The sequence below is a fragment of the Triturus cristatus genome, chromosome 8, assembly GCF_964204655.1.
Source record: "Triturus cristatus chromosome 8, aTriCri1.1, whole genome shotgun sequence".
NCBI lineage: Eukaryota > Metazoa > Chordata > Amphibia > Caudata > Salamandridae > Triturus > Triturus cristatus.
In genome coordinates, this window is record NC_140591.1 from 998,068,166 (window position 1) to 998,091,962 (window position 23,797).

The 23,797-nt window shown below is 45.5% G+C and overlaps 1 protein-coding gene across 2 annotated transcripts in view; it reads right to left on the bottom strand.

Moving 5' to 3' along the window:
- Window positions 1-23,797, bottom strand: part of UGGT2 (UDP-glucose glycoprotein glucosyltransferase 2) — a 1,472,699-nt gene that overhangs the window by 197,303 nt on the left and 1,251,599 nt on the right. For both annotated transcript variants that reach the window (XM_085622547.1, XM_085622546.1), the window contains one exon: window positions 22,052-22,136. In XM_085622547.1, coding sequence (XP_085478673.1) covers window positions 22,052-22,136 — 85 coding nt within the window. The remainder of the gene's footprint in view (window positions 1-22,051; window positions 22,137-23,797) is intronic.

Genomic DNA, 23,797 nt, shown 5'->3' on the forward strand with positions numbered 1-23,797 from the left:
TCAGTCTGCATGTCAGAATTTTTTATTGAAATTGAAGAGGATTTGAGAATTCGCTCAAAATGTGCCCTAATTTTTCTTTTTTCAGCACTAATCATAATTTCTATGGCAAAATGAACCCCCTCATTGTGTTCCTTTTAAATTAAACTACTCACTCTCTACTACTCACTCGCTACTACTCACTCTCTACTACTCACTCTACTACTCTCTACTACTCTCTACTACTCTCTACCATTCACTCTCTACTACTCTACTACTCACGGTCTACTACTATCTCTCTACTACTCACTCTACTACTCTAACTACTACTCACTCTCTTCTACTCACTCTCTACTGCTCTACTACTCTCTCTACTACTCACTCTACTACTCTCTCTACTATTCTCTACCACTCACTGTCTACTACTCTACTACTCTCACTCTACTATTCTCTACTACTCACTCTCTACAACTCTCTCTACTACTCACTCTCTACTACTCACTCTCCACTACTCACTCTCCACTACTCACTCTCCACTACTCTACTACTCTCTACTACTCACTCTACTACTCTCTACCATTCACTCTGTACTACTCTACTACTCACTGTCTACTATCTCTCTACTACTCACTCTACTACTCTAACTACTACTCACTCTCTTCTACTCACTCTCTACTACTCTCTCTACTATTCTCTACTAATCTCTATCACTCACTGTCTACTACTCTACTACTCACTCTCTACTACTCTCTCTACTACTCACTCTACTACTCTCTACTACTCACTCTCTACTACTCACTCTCTACTACTCTACTACTCTCTCTACTACACTCTCTACTACTCACTCTCTACTACTCTCTACTACACACTCTCTACTACTTTCTCTCTACTACTCTCTACTACTCACTCTCTCCTACTCCCTATTACTCACTCTACTACTCACTCTCTACTACTTTCTACTGCTCGCTCTCTACTACTCCACTACTCTCTACTACTCACTCTCTACTACTCTACTACTCCCTACTACTCTCTCTCTACTACTCGCTCCCTACTGCTCTCTACTACTGACTCTCTACTACTCACTCTACTACTCTCTACTACTCACTCTCTACTACTCTCTCTCTACCACTCACTCTACTACTCACTCTCTACTACTCCCTACTACTCTCTCTCTACTACTCACTCTCTACTACTCACTCCCTACTGCTCTCTACTACTCACTCTCTACTACTCACTCTACTACTCTCTACTACTCACTCTCTACTACTCACTCTACTACTCTAATATTCACTCTCTACTACTCACTGTCTACTATCTCTCTACTACTCACTCTACTACTCTAACTACTACTCACTCTCTTCTACTCACTCTCTACTACTCTCTACTACTCTCTCTACTACTCTCTCTACTATTCTCTACTAATCTCTATCACTCACTGTCTACTGCTCTACTACTCACTCTCTACTACTTTCTACTACTCACTCTACTACTCACTCTACTACTCACTCTCTACTACTCTACTACACTCTCTACTACTCACTCTCTACACTACACACTCTCTACTACTCCCTATTACTCACTCTCTACTACTCCACTACTCATTCTACTACTCTCTACTACTCACTCTCTACTACTCCCTATTACTCACTCTCTACTACTCCACTACTCTCTACTACTCTACCACTCCCTACTACTCTCTCTCTACTACTCACTCTCTACTACTCACTCCCTTCTGCTCTCTACTACTCAATCTCTACTACTCACTCTACTACTCTCTACTACTCTCTCTCTACCACTCTCTACTACTCACTCTCTACTACTCTCTCTCTACCACTCACTCTACTACTCACTCTACTACTCTCTCTCTACTACTCACTCTACTATTCTCTACTACTCACTCTCTACTACTCTCTCTCTACTACTCACTCTCCACTACTCACTCTCTACTACTCTCTACTACTCACTCTCTACTACTCTACTACTCTCTCTACTACAATCTCTACTACTCACTCTCTACTACTCTCTCTCAACTACTCACTCTCTACTAATCTCTACTACTCACTCTCTACTACTCACTCTACTACTCTACTACTCTCTCTCTACTACTCACTCTACTATTCTCTACTACTCACTCTCTACTACTCTCTCTCTACTACTCACTCTCCACTACTCACTCTCTACTACTCTCTACTAATCACTCTCTACTACTCTCTCTACTACAATCTCTACTACTCACTCTCTACTACTCTCTACTACACACTCTCTACTACTTGCTCTCTACTACTCGCTCTCTACTACTCTCTACTACTCACTCTCTACTACTCTCTACTACTCACTCTCTACTACTCACTCTCCACTAATCTCTACTACTCACTCTCTACAACTCACTCTACTACGCTCTACCATTCACTCTCTACTACTCACTGTCTACTATCTCTCTACTACTCACTCTACTACTCTAACTACTACTCACTCTCTTCTACTCACTCTCTACTACTCTCTCTACTATTCTCTACTAATCTCTATCACTCACTGTCTACTACTCTACTATTCACTCTCTACTACTCTCACTCTACTACTCTCCACTACTCACTCTCTACTACTCACTCTCGACTACTCTACTACTCTCTCTACTACACTCTCTACTACTCACTCTCTACTACTTGCTCTACTACTTGCTCTACTACTCTCTACTACACACTCTCTACTACTGCCTATTACTCACTCTACTACTCACTCTCTACTACTCACTCTCTACTACTCCACTACTCTCTACTACTCACTCGCTACTACTCTACTACTCCCCACTACTCTCTCTCTACTACTCACTCTCTACTACTCTCTCTCTACCACTCTCTACTACTCACTCTACTACTCACTCTACTACTCACTCTACTACTCACTCTCTGCTACTCTCTTCTACTCACTCTCTTCTCTCTACTACTCACTCTCTACTATCCTACTCTCTACTACTCACTCTACTCACTCTACTACTCTCTACTACACACTCTCTGCTACTCTCTACTACTCACTCATCCTCTACTCTACCTCTGTCTCTACTACTCTCTACCTCTACACCTCTCTCTCTCTACCTCTAACTCTACACCTCTACCTCTACACCTCTACCTCTCTCTACACACACACATATGCGCACATATATATGCATATGCATTTATATATATATATATATATATGTATGTGCATATATATATACATACATATATACATACATATAATCTGCATATCTATATAAATACAACTATGAATGCATGCATACATATGCATGTCATGTACATGAAAGTTTAAAAAACACTAATAAAAGCAAAGCTAAAAAGCCACCTAATTACAAACAGAATTGCTTTAACTTAAATGAGAGTGGGACCTATTGCATTTTCAATGCTTGTTTACTTTGGTTCCATCAAGAAGGCATTCAGATGTGTCACACATTTGCCATAAATTCTGAATGTTAGCACTCTAGTTGCTCATTAGATCACTGTAGTAAAGCTACTGCTCACCAGGGAAGTCTGCTGCTGGTATTCAAAGTGCATGTTTCAGTCTGCATGTCAGAATCTTTGAATGAAATAGAAGAGGATTTGAGAAGTCAAAATGTGCCCTAATTTTTCTTTCTGCAGCACTAATCATAATTTACAGGTATATATATCAAATATATATGTATTTATTACTAGACACACACTACTAATCTCTTTATGAGATTAGAAGTCAGGAACACATTCAAATATCAACGGTTCACAATAAGTTAAGCACAAATATGGCTGGGGCCCTAGGGGCGTACCAGACCATATACTAAAAAAGAGGTTTAGGAAAGTCGACTTGCAGAATGACAAGGCCTAGGGCCTGTAGAATCGCTGGGGCTTCACTAATGCAGTAAAAGCAGCTAAGTAACAGACCCACGGGAGACGCATGCAGTGTGTGAACACAGCCGCGGGTTCCCTATTGATTACAATGGAGCGGTTTGATTTTTAAATTTTAGGGTACTTTGAGGAAGTCTACAAGCAAGCAACGTACAAGGATTCGAGATGCAGATGACCTGAAAATTGAAGGGACAGTGTTCACAGTCACTTGCCAGTGACCCGGGGCCAGGAAGATGGATGCCCACGGATGTCGGGTGATTTCAGGTGATCAAGGGTGTTTTGACTCTTCGCTCACGAGGTCCAGGAAGGATCGACGATGACCAGCAGCTGGATTCGGAGTGTCCCACGACGTCAGCAGCTGACTGCGGTGTCGGCAACCGGATTGGAGCCAACAAGCCTTGGCAACAGCAAATCTCGTGAAGAGTGAAGAAAGTTGCAGACCAGCAAGGTCTGAGGGACTCACCCAGCGAAGGTGAGCGAGGGCAGGCCTGGAGCAACCAGAGGAGCCCTTTTAGTCGATAAGAATGTCTTCGGGAGACCCATAAGCCAACGGGGCAAGGGATCGCGAAGACGCCTCTTGAGGAAATGCTTCACAGGAGCCCACGGTCACTCGGGACGGGGTAGGCCTCTGATTTTCGCTGCAAAACCTGCTGGAGGCTTGGGCCAAAAGTGGTCCAAAGCACAAGTTCGTACAACGTCGTGAAGGGGTTGCACTCGACAATAGTGCACGGTCCCGAGTATTGTTGTTCCTCGTCACTTGTGGGGTCCACTCACCTCAACTCTGCTGGGGACTCACAATGGCCGTCGAGAAGTCAGGTAATCCACTTCCGGGGCTGCAGGGACTTCGAACTCTGGCGGGAGCGGGAAAGTTTGCGACCGTTGATTCAAGTTTTGGTGCCTGCCAAGCAGGGGAGTCACTCCTTGACTCCAAGGGAGATTCTTCTGTCTTACAAAGGTAGTGGAACGTCGAAGGGCCAGGATTCTTCTTTGTAGAGCGTCGTCCAGGGTTATCTACTTTGCAATGGCAAGGTTGGCTATCTTTTACTGAAGATAAGGGAGGGACTAGCTCTATGACCACTCCTCTGGGAGGGTCAGGGTAGGGGGTGGTTACACCCACTTCCCTTTGTCCAGTTTCGCGCCAGAGCAGGGACAGGTAGCCCCTGAACCGGTTTGAGCTGGCATATGCACAGAGGAGCCTACTGCTCCCCCAGTGCAGGACTTCAAAGCACTCTATATAATTTAGAGATGAGCAGAACAACAGTTGTTTAATAATCCAATATACATTAAAAACAACTAATACCTGCTGCATGTAGCTTCTGGGGTCTCGAACAGTCTGAATTGTCACACTTATAGCAGGGTGATGGCTAGTAGCTGAGTAGGTACCATCACTGGGGACGCTAGCACAAGCAATGGGTGGCGCAAGTTGCGGTGGCCTTCTGAGGAGGCCCTAGCACTTTAAAAAAAATATTAAGCACTAGTAGGTGTTAGTATAGACTTACACATCTTTTCTTTTCTTGGAAACATTTTATTTTATTTAAAATGAAATCCGCAAAACATTCCACATATTTATAAAACACTTGGAGAACCTCGCGACGGGCATTACAATGCACAGTGGTGGACCAATTACACATTTACGTTTACTACATCTCATCGTCTGAGCCATGATCTACAACAGGGGAGGTGCATATATAACCTCTGTATTCATTCCATTTGCTCCACACCCTCCCCCATTTCTTGGGACACCCTCTATGGACATATGTAGCTTTTTCTGCCATCATGATCATATCCATGTCACTACACCAGCCTGTCACAGTTGGGGTTTGCGCTGCTCCCCAGTTCTGAGCAATGTTTCGCTTTGCCACCATCATCCCCGTTGTTGCCCATTTTCAGTCTGCGTGGTTGAGGTCTGTAGGTTCCCATATGTTTAATAGGCAGCATTTGGGAGAAAGCGGGACCACGTTCCTGCTAACTTCCGTGATGATATCCATTACTGCTGTCCAGTATGACGTGATCCCCGGACATTCCCATTAAGTGTAGTAAAATATGCCTACTCCCTCACAGTTGCGCAAACAGTACTGGTCCGAGGCTCTGCCCATCTTGTGCATAGTCACCCTTGTGTAGTATGTCCTATGTAGTATTTTCAGTTGGATGAGGCGCATTGTGGAGGAGACCGCTACTTCTCGTGGCAATGCTATTGCGTCCTGACAGTCTGAGTCATCCACGTCCCCAATCTCAGCCTGCTAGAGCTCTCGGAGTCATGTCAGGGGTCTGTCTGGTTATTAATAATTGTTCGGTATGTAAGGGAGATTGCCTTCTTGTGCAAATAGTCAGTCAGTAGTCGGTCTTCCAAGGGGGGACGATTCAGGGAGCGTGTCGTCAGCTGGAAGTGCTGCTTCTAGTGCGTGTTTGACCTGCAGGTATCGAAACCGTTCCCCAGGGGTCATCTCATAGTGTTCTTGCAGTAAATGTGACCCTCCCTCCATAGGTTCCCTATCCAGGAGATTCCTATCAAGTCCCATTTTTGAAACCCTTTACTCTTTCCCAGGGTACCCAGTCTACCAGTGTCCCACAGAGGGGTGTGCTGCATGAGCTTATAGGCCCATCCGAGGTGTCGTGTCGCTGTGTGCCGAACGTGAATTGTATGTGCGGTTGGTCCCATGACTCCCTTGGTCTTCCTCTTGTTGTAGAGCATCCTGTTTATTCCCCCATTTCCCCAGGCCACCTTATCTAAGCGATATGCTGGGTCAGTATCAGGTAAATGGAGCCAGTGATTGACTGTAGTCAGTTGCGAGGCCCAATAGTATGCTCGGATACGGGCAATGCAATGCCGCCGTCGTACCAGCTCCTAACGAGTTTGCACATGGCTATCCTAGCAGGTTTTTTGTCACAGAGGAGGTTAGTTACTTTGGAGTTTATTGCCTTAAAATAGGAGTCGGGCACACAATATGGCATCTTATGAAGGGCGTATAGGAATCGAGGCAAGGCCATCATTTTGAAAAGAGCCGCCTTACCAAGTAGGGTGAGTGGCAGTCCCTTCCAGTGCCGAATATCTCGTCACAGCCTTTGTAGCAGTGGTTGAAGATTGAGCACCTGGAACTCGTCCGGGTCAGATGTCACATAGATCCCAAGGTATTTAAAGCTGTCCGTTACCATCTTGACCATACAGCCCCGGGGTAATTTAGGAGGTGAGCCATGTAGAATATAGAGAACTGATTTTTCTCAATTAATCGTGTATCCCGACACCGAGCCGAACGCTCGGCAGATATCCAGCAGTGCGTTTAAAGACCATGCAGGGGAAGCTATATATATCAGAACATCATCTGCGTAGAGGGAGATATGGTCCTCCCACCCCTCCCTCCACTTTAATCCTCTAATAACTGGGTCTCTTCTAATCCATGCAGCCAGGGGTTCCAGGACCAGCGCAAATAGGAGTGGCGACTGTGGGCAGCCCTGTCTCGTCCCACGCCCCAGAGTAAAGTCTGATGATGTGTGTCCATTGGCTACCACATGCGCGACAGGGTTGACGTACAGGAGACGTACCCATGAGCAGAACCTAGGCCCAAACCCCAAGTGTTGAGAGGACTGAAAAAACGTAATGCCCATTCCACCGAGTGAAACACCATTTTTGAAGCAAGAGATAGGATTTCTGCATTCTCCCGGTTTGTGTGCTTCCGGCCCAGAACACTATGGATGCAGCGGAGGTTCAAGGCAGTATTTCTACCAGGCATAAATCCTGATTGGTCCGGGTGGATCAGTTTAGTGAGATATGGGGCTAATCTAAGTGCCAGCGCCTTGGCTAAAATCTTGGCCTCCACATCAGCGATATCGGCCGATACGACGCACACTCCTCTATGGGTTTTCCCGGCTCATGGATGGCTACAATGGTAGCTGTCCGTTGGTCCCTGGGAAGTTCACCGATAGTAAGGCTCTCTTCATACATTCGCAAGAGGTAGAGGCCAACTTTGTCGGCCGTATGCCTATATAGTTCAACAGGAATGCCGTTGGGGCCGCAGGCTTTGCCTGATTGGAGTTTGTAAATGGCCCCCTTTAATTCCTCTGTTGTAAATTCAGCCTCTAGGTCTTTAGTTTCTTCTGGAGTGAGCCTTGGCATGTTAATGTCCCTGAGGAAGTCCTGTGCTTCCTGCACTATGGTCGTATTTGTGGAGGTGTAGACCTGCTCGAAGTGTACAGCTAATGCAGCCACAAAGTCTTGTGGATTCCTGAGCGTATCCCCATTCTGTGACTTAGGTTCTGCCACAGACCTAGTCGCGCGTTCCCTCTTGTCTAACCAAGCAACAAGTTTGCCAGCCTTGTCCCCAGCCTCATATACCCTGTGTTGAACTGCTGTCAGGTGAGTCTTAGCAGCAGCCCAGAGGTGTTCCTTATATTCCTGTTGTTTGGTTCGTAGTCTGAGTGCATTGTTGTCTGTGGGATTGTCTGCGTGTTGGGATTCTAGCTGATGCACTTCCCGCTCCAGCGCCTCCACCTCTTTTTTCTTGTCTTTACTATGTCCCTCAATTAGCGAGATGGCATGGCCTCGGAGGACTGGCTTATACGCCTCCCATAATTTATTATTTATTTTAGACATTTGTAAAGCGCGGCTGTCACCATTGCAGGCATCCTGGCGCTGAAAGAAAAAGAGACTGTAGTGAAAGCGGGCTAGCAAGGGAAAAGCCAGGTTTTAATCTTCCTTCTGAACGGGAGGAGTTCGCTGGTGTGTCTAATCTCGATAGGGAGAGTATTCCACAGTCTGGCGGCAGTCACTTCGAAGGATCTGCCCCCGGCTCTGACCTTCCTGAATCTAGGAACAACTACCAGTTTAGCGACAGAAGATCGAAGCTGTCTAGATGGGGTATACCAGGCAAATTTAGATTGCAGGGGAGCTGGACCAGCTCCATGGAGAGCCCTAAAAACTATACAGAGGGCCTTAAAATGAATACTCTGCCTTATAGGAAGCCAATGCAGTTTTGACAATGCGGACGCTCCATGAGAACTTCGCGGCCACCCCAAAGCCAGTTTAGCAGCAGCTGATTGGACCCTCTGGAGCCTGTCCAGCAAGAACTCAGGGGACCCGAGCAGGAGGGCATTACAGTAATCCAACCTGCTGAGAATGGTACATCTAACTGCTTGGGTGCGGGCAAAGGTAGGTAAGAGGGGCAAGACTTTCCTTAGAGAGCGAAGGATGGCAAAACAGCAGGCAGACGTTTTTTGAACATGCGTCTCCATGCTGAGCCTCTGATCCAACATGACCCCAAGGTTGCGCACAGATTCCACCGGCCGTACGTTGGACCTTGTTTCCGGAGGCCAAAAATTAGTTAGAAAAGGTTGGGGAATCCTAGTACCTGCACTGAAAAGCACCTCCGTCTTTCCATAAGATTAACGGGGAGGAGACCGATGCTTCGTTTTCTGTGAAGTATCGCGTGGTCGCTGTAAGCAGACCTTTCCTGATTTTGGGATTGTGGAGGTAACCCGGATATATGGGGTAAATAAGGTGCTGAGCGGGAGCGTGCAATCTATATTCCGCCATCACTGGGGAGTGGTCAGAGATGCCTCTTGCTAAGTGTGAGACCGATCCAAACCTTCCCATGTTGTCCGTCGCTGTAATAATGTAGTCTAATCGGGAAAGGCTGTAGTGCGCCCCTGAATGGAAAGTGTATTGTCTCATGTGTGGGTTTTGGAACCGCCAAGCTTCAAGCAAACCGCGTGCCTCTAGAAAATCTACCAGGTGTGATCGGGGACGTTGCTGTGGCCGAGCGGTTGTACGGTCCAGTGCATCATCTAATGTCATATTGAAGTCGCCTCCTAGTATTAAGTCTCCGTCCGGCTGTGTAAGCAAGAATGCACCCAGTGCTTGGAAGGCCATCGAATGCAGGGCGGGTGGGAGGTACACAGTTACCAAATTAAGTAGTCGGCATTCCCATTGTATCGCCCCCGCTGCAAATCGCCCCTGATCGACTTGGAAAGTGTGGTGAACCACAAGGGGAATTTTTTTTCTAATCAGGATACCCACACCTCGGGACCCCGAGGTGAATTCTGAGTGGACTATGAGTTTAAACCCCCATCTGTCCACTGCTTTGCATGTGGACCCTGTTAAATGCATTTCTTGTAATAGTGTAACTGCTGGGGCTTTACGTTTTAGGTATTGCAGTACAAGTTACACATCTTTTCTTGAAGGATATTTTAGCAGTGCAGTATCAGTCACTACTTGCTGTTTAGGTCTGTATTTTTTTTATTACAAGTACGCACATTCAACATTAAATGACATTTCTTCCCACATTCGAACTACCCAGTAACACCCTGTACAACAGTTGAAAATTGTAACAAAATGAACTTGTTTAAGTGTTCCGTATTTCTGTTTTCAACACACATATCTCAGGTCAACGTGGGGAAAGATTCCGTGATCAGTGGAAGGAAAATTGGGTGGAGTTTCATACATAGCAACGTCTGATTACAATCTGTATATTCTATATTGTTTTTGCTTTGCATTGTGTTTGCTTCTTTCTCATGAGTGAATTTATAGAGGGTCATCGGACTCTGCACATGTTGTCTGTACACTAGGTTTTTGGCTACAGTATTGTATGGCAATTGTTTTCCCTTCCTTTTTTTGCCTTGTTTTGTGTTTTGGAAATCTAATATACACAATTGGAACAAAACAAAAAAAATTGGAAATTTAACACCGTTGTGGTGGGCAACGTCTTGGCCTGCAACAACAATCTGCAGCCTTAAAGAACAAGTTACGATATATCTGTAAGAGACATATCTCAGTTATGGATTCCTTACCCTAGAATTACCCCCAGGCGGCAGACTGGATCGGGAGAATTTTTTCTTCAGCAGTAGCCCTGTGCATCGGTAGGTGGCGTTGGTCGACTCCGCGTCCATCGTTGGCGTCGTGATTGCCGGAATGACGTCGCTGTATCTATTAGACACCGGCCCTGCGCGCTGACGTCAGTTCTTTACACGATATTCCACACCAGAAGCGCAGAGCCATGCAAGACACTGACCACTGGTGCACAAAACTAGGGCCCTGAAAGGGAGTCCCTACCACTAGAAGTCAGTTTGCAGAACAGGGAAGATGGGTGGGGCGGTAAGGAATCCATAACTAATATATGTCTCTTACAGCTATATTGTTACCGAAGGTATGTAACTTGTTCATCTGAAAGAGACAATTAGTTAGGGATTCCTTACCTTATAATAGATACCCCAGCAATACCAACCCCTGAAGTGGTTCTGCGAACTAAGTTCACACCAGAAAGTCCTGGAGAACTTAACGGCCAAAGAAGCAGTCTCTCCGGACTTGGCTGTCCAGGTAGTAATGTTTGATGAATGTGGGCAATGAAGTCATGTGGCTGCCTGGCAGATGAAGAGGGACTCCACGTCCCAAAGCAGCAGTGACTGCTGTTGCCCTGGTGGAATGGGCACGCAACACTACTGCAGGTTCCTTTTTCGCTAGGGAATAACAAATGTTGATGCAAAGAACAACCCATCGAGAGATGGTCCGCTTTTGCATGGCCCGACCTTTCTTGGCGCCCGCATAGCCAGCAAAGAGCTAATCATCCACCCTGAGTTGCTTTGTGCAATCCAGATAAATTGAAAGCGCAAGTTTTGGATCCAAACAGAGGAGCCTCTCCTCCTATTTAGAAGGATGCGGGGGCGGGAAGAAGGTGGGCAAAGTGATGTCTGTCCTATATGGAAAGAGGTAACCACTTTGGGAAGAAAGGAAGGCCTAGTGCGAAGGACAACCTTGTCTGGATGAACAGTCAGGAAAGGAGGTTTCACAGAAAGAGCCTGAAGCTCACTCACCCTGCGAGCAGAGGTGATGGCAACCAAAAATGCAGTTTTGAGTGTCAAAAGTCTGAGATGACAGTTATGTAATGGATCGAAAGGAGCGCACATAAGGTAACTCAGAACAAGATTCAAGTCCCACTGGGGCATTACGAAAGGAATAGGAAGGAAGCGGTGAGTAATGCCCTTAAGGAAACGATTTACAATAGGAGACTTGAAAAGTGAAGGTTGATCTGGAAGGCGAAGAAAGGCCGAAATGGCCGAAAGATAGCCCTTGAGAGTGCCCAGAGCAGAGCCCTACTTAGCCAAGGAAAGAATGAAAAGGAGAACCTCTGAAAGAGGGGCAGAAAAGGGATCCACAGCCTTTTGTGTACACCATGCCACAAATTTGTTCCATCTGCAGGAGTATACTGTTTTGGTGGAGGGACGGCTGGCTGCCAAGATAATGTTACAGACTTCGGGAGGAAGCTCAAAAGCTGTCAACTGTCGCCGTTCAATCTCCAGAAGCTTTCGGGGTCGCTCCCGCAAAGACTTCGGGGCCATGGCCTGGCAGTTGGAGCACGACTTCGGGTCGTGGTCACGCTCCAGACACCAGAGGCACACGAGATCGGGGTCCGTCACTGACATCAGCTTGTGGCAGGAGCCACAAGGCTTGAGGCTGGTTCACCGATGTAAAATCCCTGTGCACCAGGAGTCGAAAGACTTGAAAAGATGTCAACAAAAAGTAGAAAAAAAGACAGTCAAAAAGTGAGTAGAGGTACGGCTCTCTCCGGATCTGCGCTGGCTGGCGCGGAAAAAGAAAGAACTGACATCAGTGCGCAGGGGCGGTGTCCAAGTAGATTCCGGCGATCATGACACCAACGACGCAGGCTGAGTCGACCGACGCCACCTACCGACGCGCAGGGGTACTGCTGAACAAAAAATTCTCTGGATTCAGTCTGACACTTGGGGGTAATTCTAAGGTAAGGAATCCATAACTAATCGTCTCCTTCAGATCTGAAAGATAAGGACATTGTGAAGCCACAACCGGATGGCACAACCATTTTCTCACTTCCTTCTGTATTTTCTCTGGAAAATCCAAAGCTAATTACACCTTTACCTTGGTAGCTCTATCGTCACTTCAACTAGACACCTTTTTTAGCCCGTGTCTCTCGATAAAGGTCAAGGAATCCCAGAATTATTTTGCCGTCAAGCCGCATCGCAGCCCTATGAACTGCACATTTCAAAATGACTCCTCATCCATATCTCTCAGAGCGTTTATTTTCATTCATTTGCCTCTGGCGTCCCTTATTTTCCTTGACGACAATCCTAATGTGCGAGTTACTTACCTTCGGTAACGATTTATCTGGTAGAGACGTTGTCTAGCATCAGATTCCTTAACTTAGAATATCCCCAGGCGTCAGACTGGATCCGGAAAATTTTCCGCAGCAGCACCTCACGACCCCGCCCTGACGTCGTCCACGTACGTAACGTCAGCGAGATCATATAAGTCCCTCCCGGCGCGCTGATGTCAGTTTTCTTCGGAGAAGCTTTTCCGCGATACAACGCGGAGCCACCAATAAAAAAACTGTGAAATTATGGGAACAGTGTGCGATGGATGAAAATCTGTGAATAAATAAAGAGGATGGTGCAAGACACCATCGTAAAAGACAGAATCAGACACTGTCTACATATAAGTGAAAAAGCTGTGAGAAAGAACCTCGCAAGCTAAGCGAAGACCCTTCCCAAGTGCAACAAGGGAAGAATATCTCAACAGACAGTAATAGACTTTTAATACCATGCAGAACAACAGACAAAAATAGACTGGCAGTACCATGTAGAACTGTGCCGTCCAGCAAGAACGGAGCACAGAGAGAACAACAGTCCACCACAGGAAGGTATGAAAAGTCTGCCCATAGTAATGGAGTTCTGAAACAGAGGTGAACAGGTCCCCAAAGAAGACTACTGTAGAGGAGACCAGAACCCTGAGCCAATAGAGATGGCGGGAAGGCAGCAGGAGAAGATAAGAAAATGAAGAGGAATCTCCTGGTGAAGGTCAATCAAAAAGACATCTTTTTACAGATAAGAAACCCTTGAGAGGGCGTCAACTGCATTATGGTAACAGAAACCCCTGAGAGGGAGTCAGCTGTATTATGGCAAATCTCAAAGGGACACAACAATGTGAGCACCCATGAGAGAAAAAAACAATGTCAACTGTAAAAGGGGGCCAGCGGAGAACCCCACTTGGCAAGGACCTCGCAGAACGGGGAGGCTGGGTGGGCGTTAAGGAATCTGCGGCTAGACAATGTGTCTACCAGATACATCGTTAGCGAAAGTAAGTAACTCGTACATCTGATAGAGACATCTAGCCGCAGATTCCTTAACTTAGAACAGATACCACAACCATACCCCAAAGGGGAGGTGGGTCTGCGACAGGACAACAAAAAGCACCAAGCATTTGAGCTGGCAACAGAGTGACGGACAATGGGAAAGGCTGTGGCGGAACAGCCAGACAGCAATGCAAATAGCTCGAAAGAGCAAAAGATAACGGGATGCAAGACATCCCAAAAATGTCATAATGGTGCTACACCATACCTAGGCCGAGGTGTGCACAAAGCGAGGCTTTGAGCACCCTCAACCACCTGCGATGCCACAGGGAGCTCCACGGGACTATGCGGTGCAGCAGGGGTGCAATGGGCCGTAGAGGGGGAACCAGCCAGGCGGCGCCCTGACGATACCACATCTCCAGAGGGCAAAGGCTCATTTGATGCCAGGGGCGAACCCACCAGCGAGTCCGTCGGGGACCCCACAGGTAGCAGAGGCCCCGAGGACGTCCCAGGGATGGGAGAGGAACCAAGGGAGGCCTGCAAAACCATGGCATAAGCCTCCATTGGGGCCTAAGTCGCCCCCGCACCCGGAAGGGCGGATAGAGGGGGGACAACTGACGCGGGCGCAGGTCCGGAATATTCCGGGAACCAGTGCCCCTGACAACAGATGAAAGTGAGGTCAAAGACCTCGGCGACCTGCGCCGCTACTTACCAAGAAGTGGTGAACGACGGCCTCGGGCCCCAGAGGGTGATCGACGGCAAAACTGCGATGAAGAGGTCGTGGGAAGAGAAGACTCCGACTGGGACAGTCGTGCTGAAAGAAGCTTAATACGGCGCTCCCGCCGGGACTTCAGCTTAAGGTGTTAGCAGGCTTCGCAGTCCGTGGAATCGTGGCGCTTGCCCAGACACCACATACAAATAAGATGCGGGTCTGTCGGGGACATTTGCCGTGAACAGGAAGTACAGGATTTAAAGCCTGAGGGCATCGCACACTGTTCCCGACACGTAGCGCTGAAAAGAAAAGGGCCTGAAAACAGGCCAGAGGAACTCCGGATCCACGTTGCACACGGAAAAGAAGGAAACTGACGTCAGCGAATATGACCTTGCTGACGTCACGTACGTGGACGACGTCAGGGCAGGGTCGTGTGGCGCCGTCCCCCGGAGCGCAGTGGTGCTGCTGCGGAAATGTTTTCGGATCCAGTCTGACCAGGGGTTATTCTAGTTAAGGAATCTACAGCTAGATGTCTCTATCAGATGCTTCTTTGTAGGGTCACTGTAGGGTTTATGGTTGACATCATGAGTTAAAATGTCTTCACAATACCATGCACGTTCCCTTCATTCGCTGAAGGGGGGCTCTTTAAGAGGCTCGAGCTGGCTGCAGGATGGTAGTTCTTTCAAATCTTTTTTTGGACTGGGGTGCTTTAACGCACAGCCAAAGATGCACAAAGCCTTTCTGGGCCTATTCTTCTATTTACATACTAATCTCTACAACCAAGGCTTATTTTGCAGTTGGACTTGGACCTTCCTGCAGAGTCATTCCCAAACGTTTTGCCTTCGCACTCTCATTTTCCTAATCCGTTTTTGTTGGCTTTAAGGACTCTGTACACTTTACCACTGCTAACCAGTGAAAAAGTGCTTGTGCCCTCTTCATTGAACATGGTGAAATTGGCTAACACCCAAATGGCACATTTAATTACCTTGTAAGTACCTAGTAAAGTACTACATGCACACAGGGCCTGTAAATTAGATGCTACTAGTGGGCCTGCAAAGACACACAATAGATGGACTGAATGCAGAATAAATCAAAACATTCACCCCCAGTCAAGAGATCTGGGTTAAATCCACCATTCTTTTGCTCTCCATGCCACCCCAGTTTAGACCTGGCCATATGCAAATCCGTCTTGATCCTGTGCCTCATGGGAGCAGTCCAGCCCGACCTGCCAAGCCAGGTCCTCCATGGACTGGAAAGAAGCATCCTAGGACCGGTTTCAGGGTTTTGACCCCTCATCAGCCAGGATAGCTTGATTCCAGTGGCACAGTGAGCCCGGGACCCACGTCTGGGCATACCCGTCCCACTCGGGGTCCTAGGATGCTTGTTTTCAGTCCAGGGAGGACCTGGCCTGACAGTTCGGGCTGGACTGTTCCCATTGGGCACAGGGTCAAGACTGATTTGCATATGGCTGGGTTCAAACTGGAATGGCTTGGGAAGCAAAAAACGATGGAATTAGGCCCAGATCTCTGTACTGGAGTCAATGTATGACATTGTTCTGCATTCTGTCCATCAATTGTTCTTTTTGCACTAGTGGGCCTGCAGCACTGTGATGCCGCCCACTTAAATAGCCCTTTAAACCTGTCCCAGGCCTGCCATTGCAGCCTGTGTGTGCAGTTTAAACTGCCATTTCAATCTGGTAAAGTATACCTTGACCAGGACTGAACCTTCGTTTTTTGATTCACTTAAGTCACCCCTAGGGTAGGACCTAAACAGCCCATAGGTCAGGGTGAAGTGTATTTAAAAAGTTGGACATGTACTTTTAACTTTTACATATCTTGGTAGTGAAAAACTCTTACATTTGTTTTGCACTACTGCAAGGCCTACATATTCTACAGGATAACATTGGGTTAACTTATTGAGTTTAATAACAGATAATTTTCAATTGGGAGATGGTATGAAAGTCGAGTTTGGCCCCAAAGAATTGTAATTTAAACCCCTTTTAAAGGTCAAGTTGGATTTTAAGTCACCATTTTGAAAATGCAACTTTAATTTTCTTGTCCCAACTATCTGGTACCTGCATCCTGAATCCTGGGTCACATGACTAGATGTAGCTGGCAGTTGGATCTTGAGCCCAGGACCACCAGAGCAACTCCAAGCGCTAGTCGGTTGGCCTCCTGATAAGAGCTTAATGGACAGAAAAGGCTCCTACCACAGTAAACTTTATACCTGGATTCTGACTGCTGTGAGTCTTGTCCCCCAAGTGGTGCTAACGCAGTCCTGTACCCTCAGAAGTGGGCCTGAAGGTGCTCTGCCTGTCCAGCTTTGGTCCTTTGGGCAGAACTGATGCAGCGTGACGCATCTCCTCACATCTCCGCATCTCCTCACAGCTCCACATCTCCTCACAGCTCCACATCTCCTCACAGCTCCGCATCTTCTCACAGCTCCGCATCGCCTCACAGCTCCGCATCGCCTCACAGCTCCACATCGGAACCAACACTGTGTGACGCATCTCCAGCACAGGAACCCGCAGCTCTTCAGAATCGCTGCTGCATGCCGCATCCTCAATGCAGGAACACACATCCCAGTCAACAGCTCTCCCGAATCACCACTGCCTGACATAGGACCTTGCATCACAGCCCACAGCATATCAGAACCACCCCTGCATGACGCATCCTCAACGCTGGACATAACAACGCTCCGTAACCAGGATGTAAGGCACTTTGTTTAGCAGGCCTAACTTGGTCCCTGTATTTGGCCCATGAATCGCGATCAGCCTGAAATTGTGACTTTGTCCAGCATTACCAGATAACAACAGTTGGTGTTTTTTGCTTTTAAGCACTATTTTGATTTAAATCCTTACAATAGCATATCTCTGGTTCTACTGTTTGGAATTATTATTTTTTTTTAATCTCAAATAATTTATTAAAATATACTCTATTTTTTATAAATTGGTGTGAGATTTTTCTTGTGTTGTGTTTTCACTTTATTAATGTTTGAAGAGGTGCATGAATACTTTACACAAGCTACCAGAGGATTGTGGTTTCTGATTGAGTATAGTTTCAGCCTTCTCAACCAGTAACCCAATTTCTTACACTTTCTTTTTGTGGATATGCTACCAGACTTAGCTGTAGTCATTTAGATATCACTGAGATTGGGAAAATAATTTAGCTCTGAAGCAATAGGCATTGATGAGTTCAAGTAGGAAGATTTCATGGATGGAGTAGCAAGTGCTTGAAGCAATCCAATGAGATATGGATTCCTTATACGCCTGCTTGCTTGCGAGGGTGATTTTCATTCAAAGCTGTAAGTTCTCATTACGTCCCAAATGTGTGGACAATTTTTGATGTTTTGCCTTATTGCAGCCACGTACCGGCAGCAGCACTGAGGCGAAGGTTACTGAGGTCAATATCGAAAAGGACTGTCAGCATATTATTAGGGTTACAGCACAACCTCCTGCCACCTGAGCTGAATAAGTGAATCCTTTCACTCACAGCAAAGAGTGCCAGTGCAGCAATGTGTGTAGTGCCTCATCCTGCCCAAGGAGATGCAGAGGCCAAGGGAAGTAAATCCCTGCACAAGTGCATCTCCATTGTACCAGTGGATTTTGACACTCCCTATACCCCCTGCCCTCAAGCAGGTACTTTAACCCGGCACTCTCATTGATATTGATTACCCTCCACTCCTGTTTTACGCTTGTCTTGCCAGGCTTACCCGCTCTCGCCTTGAACAATTGTCTTCATCAACTCAACCTGCCACGTTCAGTTTGCGCCCAACATTTCTTCTCACCCCAAGACACTTATTTGCCCTCCCCACTGCACACTTATTTGCACTTCCCCACATCTCCTTCGCCCACGCTGTCTGAGGCCCAACCCCTGATCGGTAACGAAAGAGCGCAGGAATGAAGAGACAAAACAGACCCACCCTAATACCACTGCAGCGGAAGTCAGGAAGAAAGGCAAGTTTTCAAACTGAGTGTGTGTTTGTGACACTCTGCCTATGAGTGCATGTCTGTGTGGCTCTTGTGTGTGCAGATGAGGAGCAAGTGTTTTACTCACAGCCGATGTCCCTGAAATGGTTTACCTGCAAAGTGTTGGTAATTCCTGGGTCTCGGATCCACAAGACACGACAGGAGAAAGATCCTTCTCCTACCTTGTTGCCAAGACCTGTAACACCCTGCCGACGCACCTCAGACAATCCCAGTCTCTGGTCCAATTAAGGAAGGAGCTCAAGACCTGGCTCTTTAACTGAGCACCATAGCGCAGATGGATCAGCAACCCCCGGCGCGCCTTGAGACCCTCACGGGTGAGTAGCTGTGTTTTAAGCCATGATTGATTGATTGATCTGCCGACTCTGACACAATGGTGATAATACCTGGCAACATGCAGGGCACAATAGTGGTAATTTCTGGAAGAATGCAGGTCCAGTCTAACTGTGGTTCTTCCTGGCACCATGCTGGGCCTGACACGAGGGTGATAGTCCCTGGTAACGTGCTGACCCTAGCACACAGGTGGTAATTCTTAGCAGCAGGCTGGTCCTGGAACAATGGTGTTAATTCTTGGTAAATATTGGCCCTAGCACAATGATGGTGCTCCTTGGCAACATGACACCCTGGCACAGTGGTGGCATTCCCTGGTAAAATGCTGGCCAGGGCACAATGGTGGTAATACCTGGCAATTTGTGAGCAACCTTATGGTATGATGGTGGCCTTGCGGAAATGTACATAATTTTCAATACATTTAAGTTCAGGCACACAAAGAGAACAGAAGTACCAATGCTAGTGCTCATATGTTACAGATGTGTTAGGGTACATGTTTAGCTAATCTCTCTAAAACCCATAGCCATTTTATTGTATTGCCCAGGTTTTGGGGAGAGGGTTGACCAAGGTAAAAGCTATTGCATTTGTAAATACTTGTAATTCTCTTGCAACCATTAAAGTATTTTTCCATATATTCAAATGGACTTTTTGCCTACACAACTACACAATATTTAAACACACTATGGATGCTATAGAACATTATTCAAAAAATGTCCATGACACAACTGATGATACACTGCTAAGATGGGAGCCAACACATCCCAAGCTTTGAGCCCTGACAGCCACCTGAAATAGTCAAATACCACTGATCCACCAAGCAGAGGTAAGAGTTTAAAGTTTAAATGTTTAGGTAAGAGGTAAGAGTATGTGGTGCCAAGATATAATGCCAACAAGAACTCAAGATGTGTGTTTGGTCATCTGACCTACAATGAGTCTATTAATGATTGAAATATTAAACAGGTTACATAATCAAAGGTCCAGGCTGATCACTGGGGGTCTCACACATCTGACCCCACTTGTTTGTTTTTTTCAAACTTTTTATTAAAGTTAATAATGCAATAATACAGATCTGCATACGGTATTATACAGTCTCAATCATTTCTATACAGTCAGCTGTTACACATTTCTGCCTTAATACACAGTTAAGTCTATACCTCTACATGTCCTCACCCGAGTCACTATCATCTTCTGGGAGGGAGCAAATATTCCCTCTGTACACGTTCCACTTTCCCCACACCTTAGCCCATTTACGAGGGCATTTCCTATGTATAAATGTGGCCATCTCTGAAACCATGATCATATCCATGTCTCTCCTCCATTGCGTTATTGTTGGTACTGTCCCCACTCCCCATTTGTGCGCTATGTTCCGCTTCGCTATTGTCATGCCTGTTGTAGCCCAGAGGCGTTCAGGGTGTGTAAGATCTGTCGGGTCCCATATATTAAGGATACAACACTGGGACTCAAATGGAACCTGTTTCTCGGTGACGTCTGTTATTACTCTTACCACTTCATCCCAGTATGGCACAAGTTTGGGGCATTCCCATATGGTGTGATAATAGGTACCTATGTTGCCGCAGAGGCGCAGACAGCTTGGGTCGTGGCCCTTCCCATCTTGTGTAATACCGTCCATGTGTAATGGGTCCTGTGTAGTATTTTAAACTGCACCAGTCGTAGTCTGGAGGAGATTGCTACTTCTTTGGGCGAGGCTATCGCGTCACGCCAGTCAGGATCGTCCATATCTCCAACGTCAGACTGCCAAAGTTCCCTAAGTTGGACAAGTGGGTCCGGTCGGTTGTTAATGATTTTTTTTATATGTCAGGGAGGTTGCTCTTTTGTGGAGATAGTCGGTGAGTAATCGGTCCTCTAAGGGGGAGGATTCCGGGAGCGTCTCCGTCGTGGGGAGGGCTGTTGACCCCACTTGTTTTTGTTGTCATATCAAACAGCGTACTTAACCTCACACCACATGGGCATGCCAAGTTCTCTGTCCTTTCTGAGACACATCACACTTAGAACTTCGGTATCTTCTAGCACTAACTGACACACTACCACAAAAAATGGCTATTCTGCGTACAAAAGATGGTTGTGATCTTTTAAGTCTAAACTAATTTTCAAATAGATAAGAACTGATGGTAGCCAGAAGAGACACATCCTGTGACCAGGGTAGCGAACATGTCCCAAATGTAGGAAAATGGAGATGGGGATAAATGAGTGTAAAATCTTGAAAAAACAATCAATGTATGAAGGTCAGGGTGCCAGTGAAAATGGAAAATTATACTGTCACTATGGAGAGACCCTTGAGTGAATGGAGGAAGCGGGTATGATGGCTGTATTTGATAAAGAGTTTGATAACAAATTTAATATCGTATCCACATTGTTGATACAGACATATGTTTTTGCTTTGGAACAGTAGCTACTATAATACAATGTTTCCTGATCATCTATCCTTATCCGTTTACCTCTTTTTCGATCAAGTTTCTCAATATGACTCAAAAGTTTGGTTTTCTTTTTTGTGCATTGTATATTTGCCTTTATTGTTTGGTTGAAAAATAAATAAAATGCTTTTTAAACCAAGCAATTGCTTCCTTCGATTCACGGAGTGGCAGTTGGCCCCACCATGACTCATATGTGGAGAAGGGTATCTACCTGATCAAGGCCTCATGTGTCCTGTTACTATGCAGTCTTTGGGTAACATATATATTGAAAACTAACAGAGAAAAACAACGTGTTGATGGACAAAAAAGGTATTTTGGCGGTGCAGAGAGAAGAAATGGCAGAGCATGACATGCATAGAGACAGGGCAAGGGCACAAGTGTGGAGTATTTGTATGGCTTTTGACATGTATTTGTGACACATCCTTCAGTTCCAATCAAAACGTGGCACAAACTTTCTATTTAGGAATGGATGGAGCGCGATACTAGAGAATTTAGAAGAGAAAATGTGGGTCAAACATCTGTTTTAAAGACAAATTATTCTCTGCAATACAAATCTGAAGATATAGGTGCGCCACTAACAATTGAATATTTTACATTCTAAATCCTCTGTAAAAAACAAACACCTAAAAAAGAAAATAAGGGAGAACAAATCTTACCTGAAAAGTAGGAGAGAGGTAGTTTTTCAAAAACCAGAATTTCACTGGCGTCTGGGTATTCCGTAGAACGGAAAGCATCATAATCCTATGGAATAACACACATGTAAACCATTGCTCTTTACATGTTCAAACATCCACATTAACATGAAAACTTCACGTTAAAACCACTAGATGACATATTATTTGCTGGGTTCCCCACTGTCCTTCTGAAGGCCCCTGGTCTGGGAAAATGTCTTATAATTCACTGCTACATTTCACAACATCTATACGTCTGGATAAGCGCCAATAAGTGCCTCTGTTTTTGATGTATTTAGTTTTAACAGGCTGCCTACCACCAAAGTAAAAACCTAAATTGGAGGAGTCATCAAATAAAGAAAGTTATGAAGGAATGTGCTTTGCATACATTACTCCATCGGTTCAGAGTTATCTGGTGCCCTCAGTGTAGTTGAAATGGGACAAGCAAAAGCATCTGCATATCTTCAATACGGGCTAAAAATAAATTAAAAAAACATTAGCTGGGGCATTACCAAGCCCTTTATGACTTCAGGACCTGTATCCCGTGCTGGCAATGCAAATAGTAAAATTTCAGAGCCATGAGTACTATCCTTTACAAATAACGTGATCCTCCAATTTTATCTACTAACTAGTTGACTAAGAAAGATCTGTTGGGAGTTTGTATCGAAACAGATAATGGACCCAACACCTGCCATGTTTGGCTCCTTCTAAATGTCACCAACAACTGCCACAAGTGCAGATCCTAAGTCATGCAGGGGTCTAAATCCTGCTTTAAGCAGACCCATAAAGCCATGTTGGTCTACATATTCCAGGAGCCCACTAGTGAGCATTCTTTTTTTAAGTCCAGCTAACTAGAATATGTTAGACACTGATCAGCAATTACCCAAGTTGTTTCGAAGAGGTGTTTTTTGCATTGCGTATATGACTCCAGCTTACATTTTAAAAGGCCCACTCCTAATAAACTATTTAGTATTACTTCTAAGAAATAAGGTGGCACTCCACTCAGTTTTTGGCTATGCATAAAGCAAGATTCTGAAGATTTGTACAGCTTGTTAATTGTTAACAATTGCATCAAATACTATGCATCTATATACAACATTAAGTGTCATGTCATCTTGCCTCTACTTTGGTCAACAGTTCAGGACAATGTAACCAACGCTGACATTATACAGTTAATAAACCTGAACAGTGCTATTGTGATGGATCCTTGATCAAATATGTCCTTGCTATTGTACTGTCTCTTGTTCATGTCTTGAGATAGACACAAAGTATCCTTGAGTGGTGGGGTGGAGTAGCAAGAAAATAACCAACACATGTTTAGATCCTCCTGGAACTATTTCAAGGCTCAAGAAATGGAAAACGGTTATAGTATTGAAATTGAGGTGCATGACTGATCATTTTTATTAACGAATAATGCCAAAGTGGGTTACTTTACGTAACTCATGGTCAAAGCAGATGGTATATGACATTATTAATGTTGTATGTACATTCATAATCTTTATGATCTTCTTTATAACAAAAAATAAACATAAGTGGTACCATTTTTCAGAATCTAGTCCTATACATATTTAAAATTGAGTGGAATGCTACCTTACTTCTCGTATGTAATAGAATTACATTCAGGCGATGTACTGTTTTTATGCTGTACCCATAATTGTAACTAAATAAACTGTTAGGTGGCAAAAGTGTGTCTAAGATTTGGAACCTTTAACATTATACAATTTGCTTTTT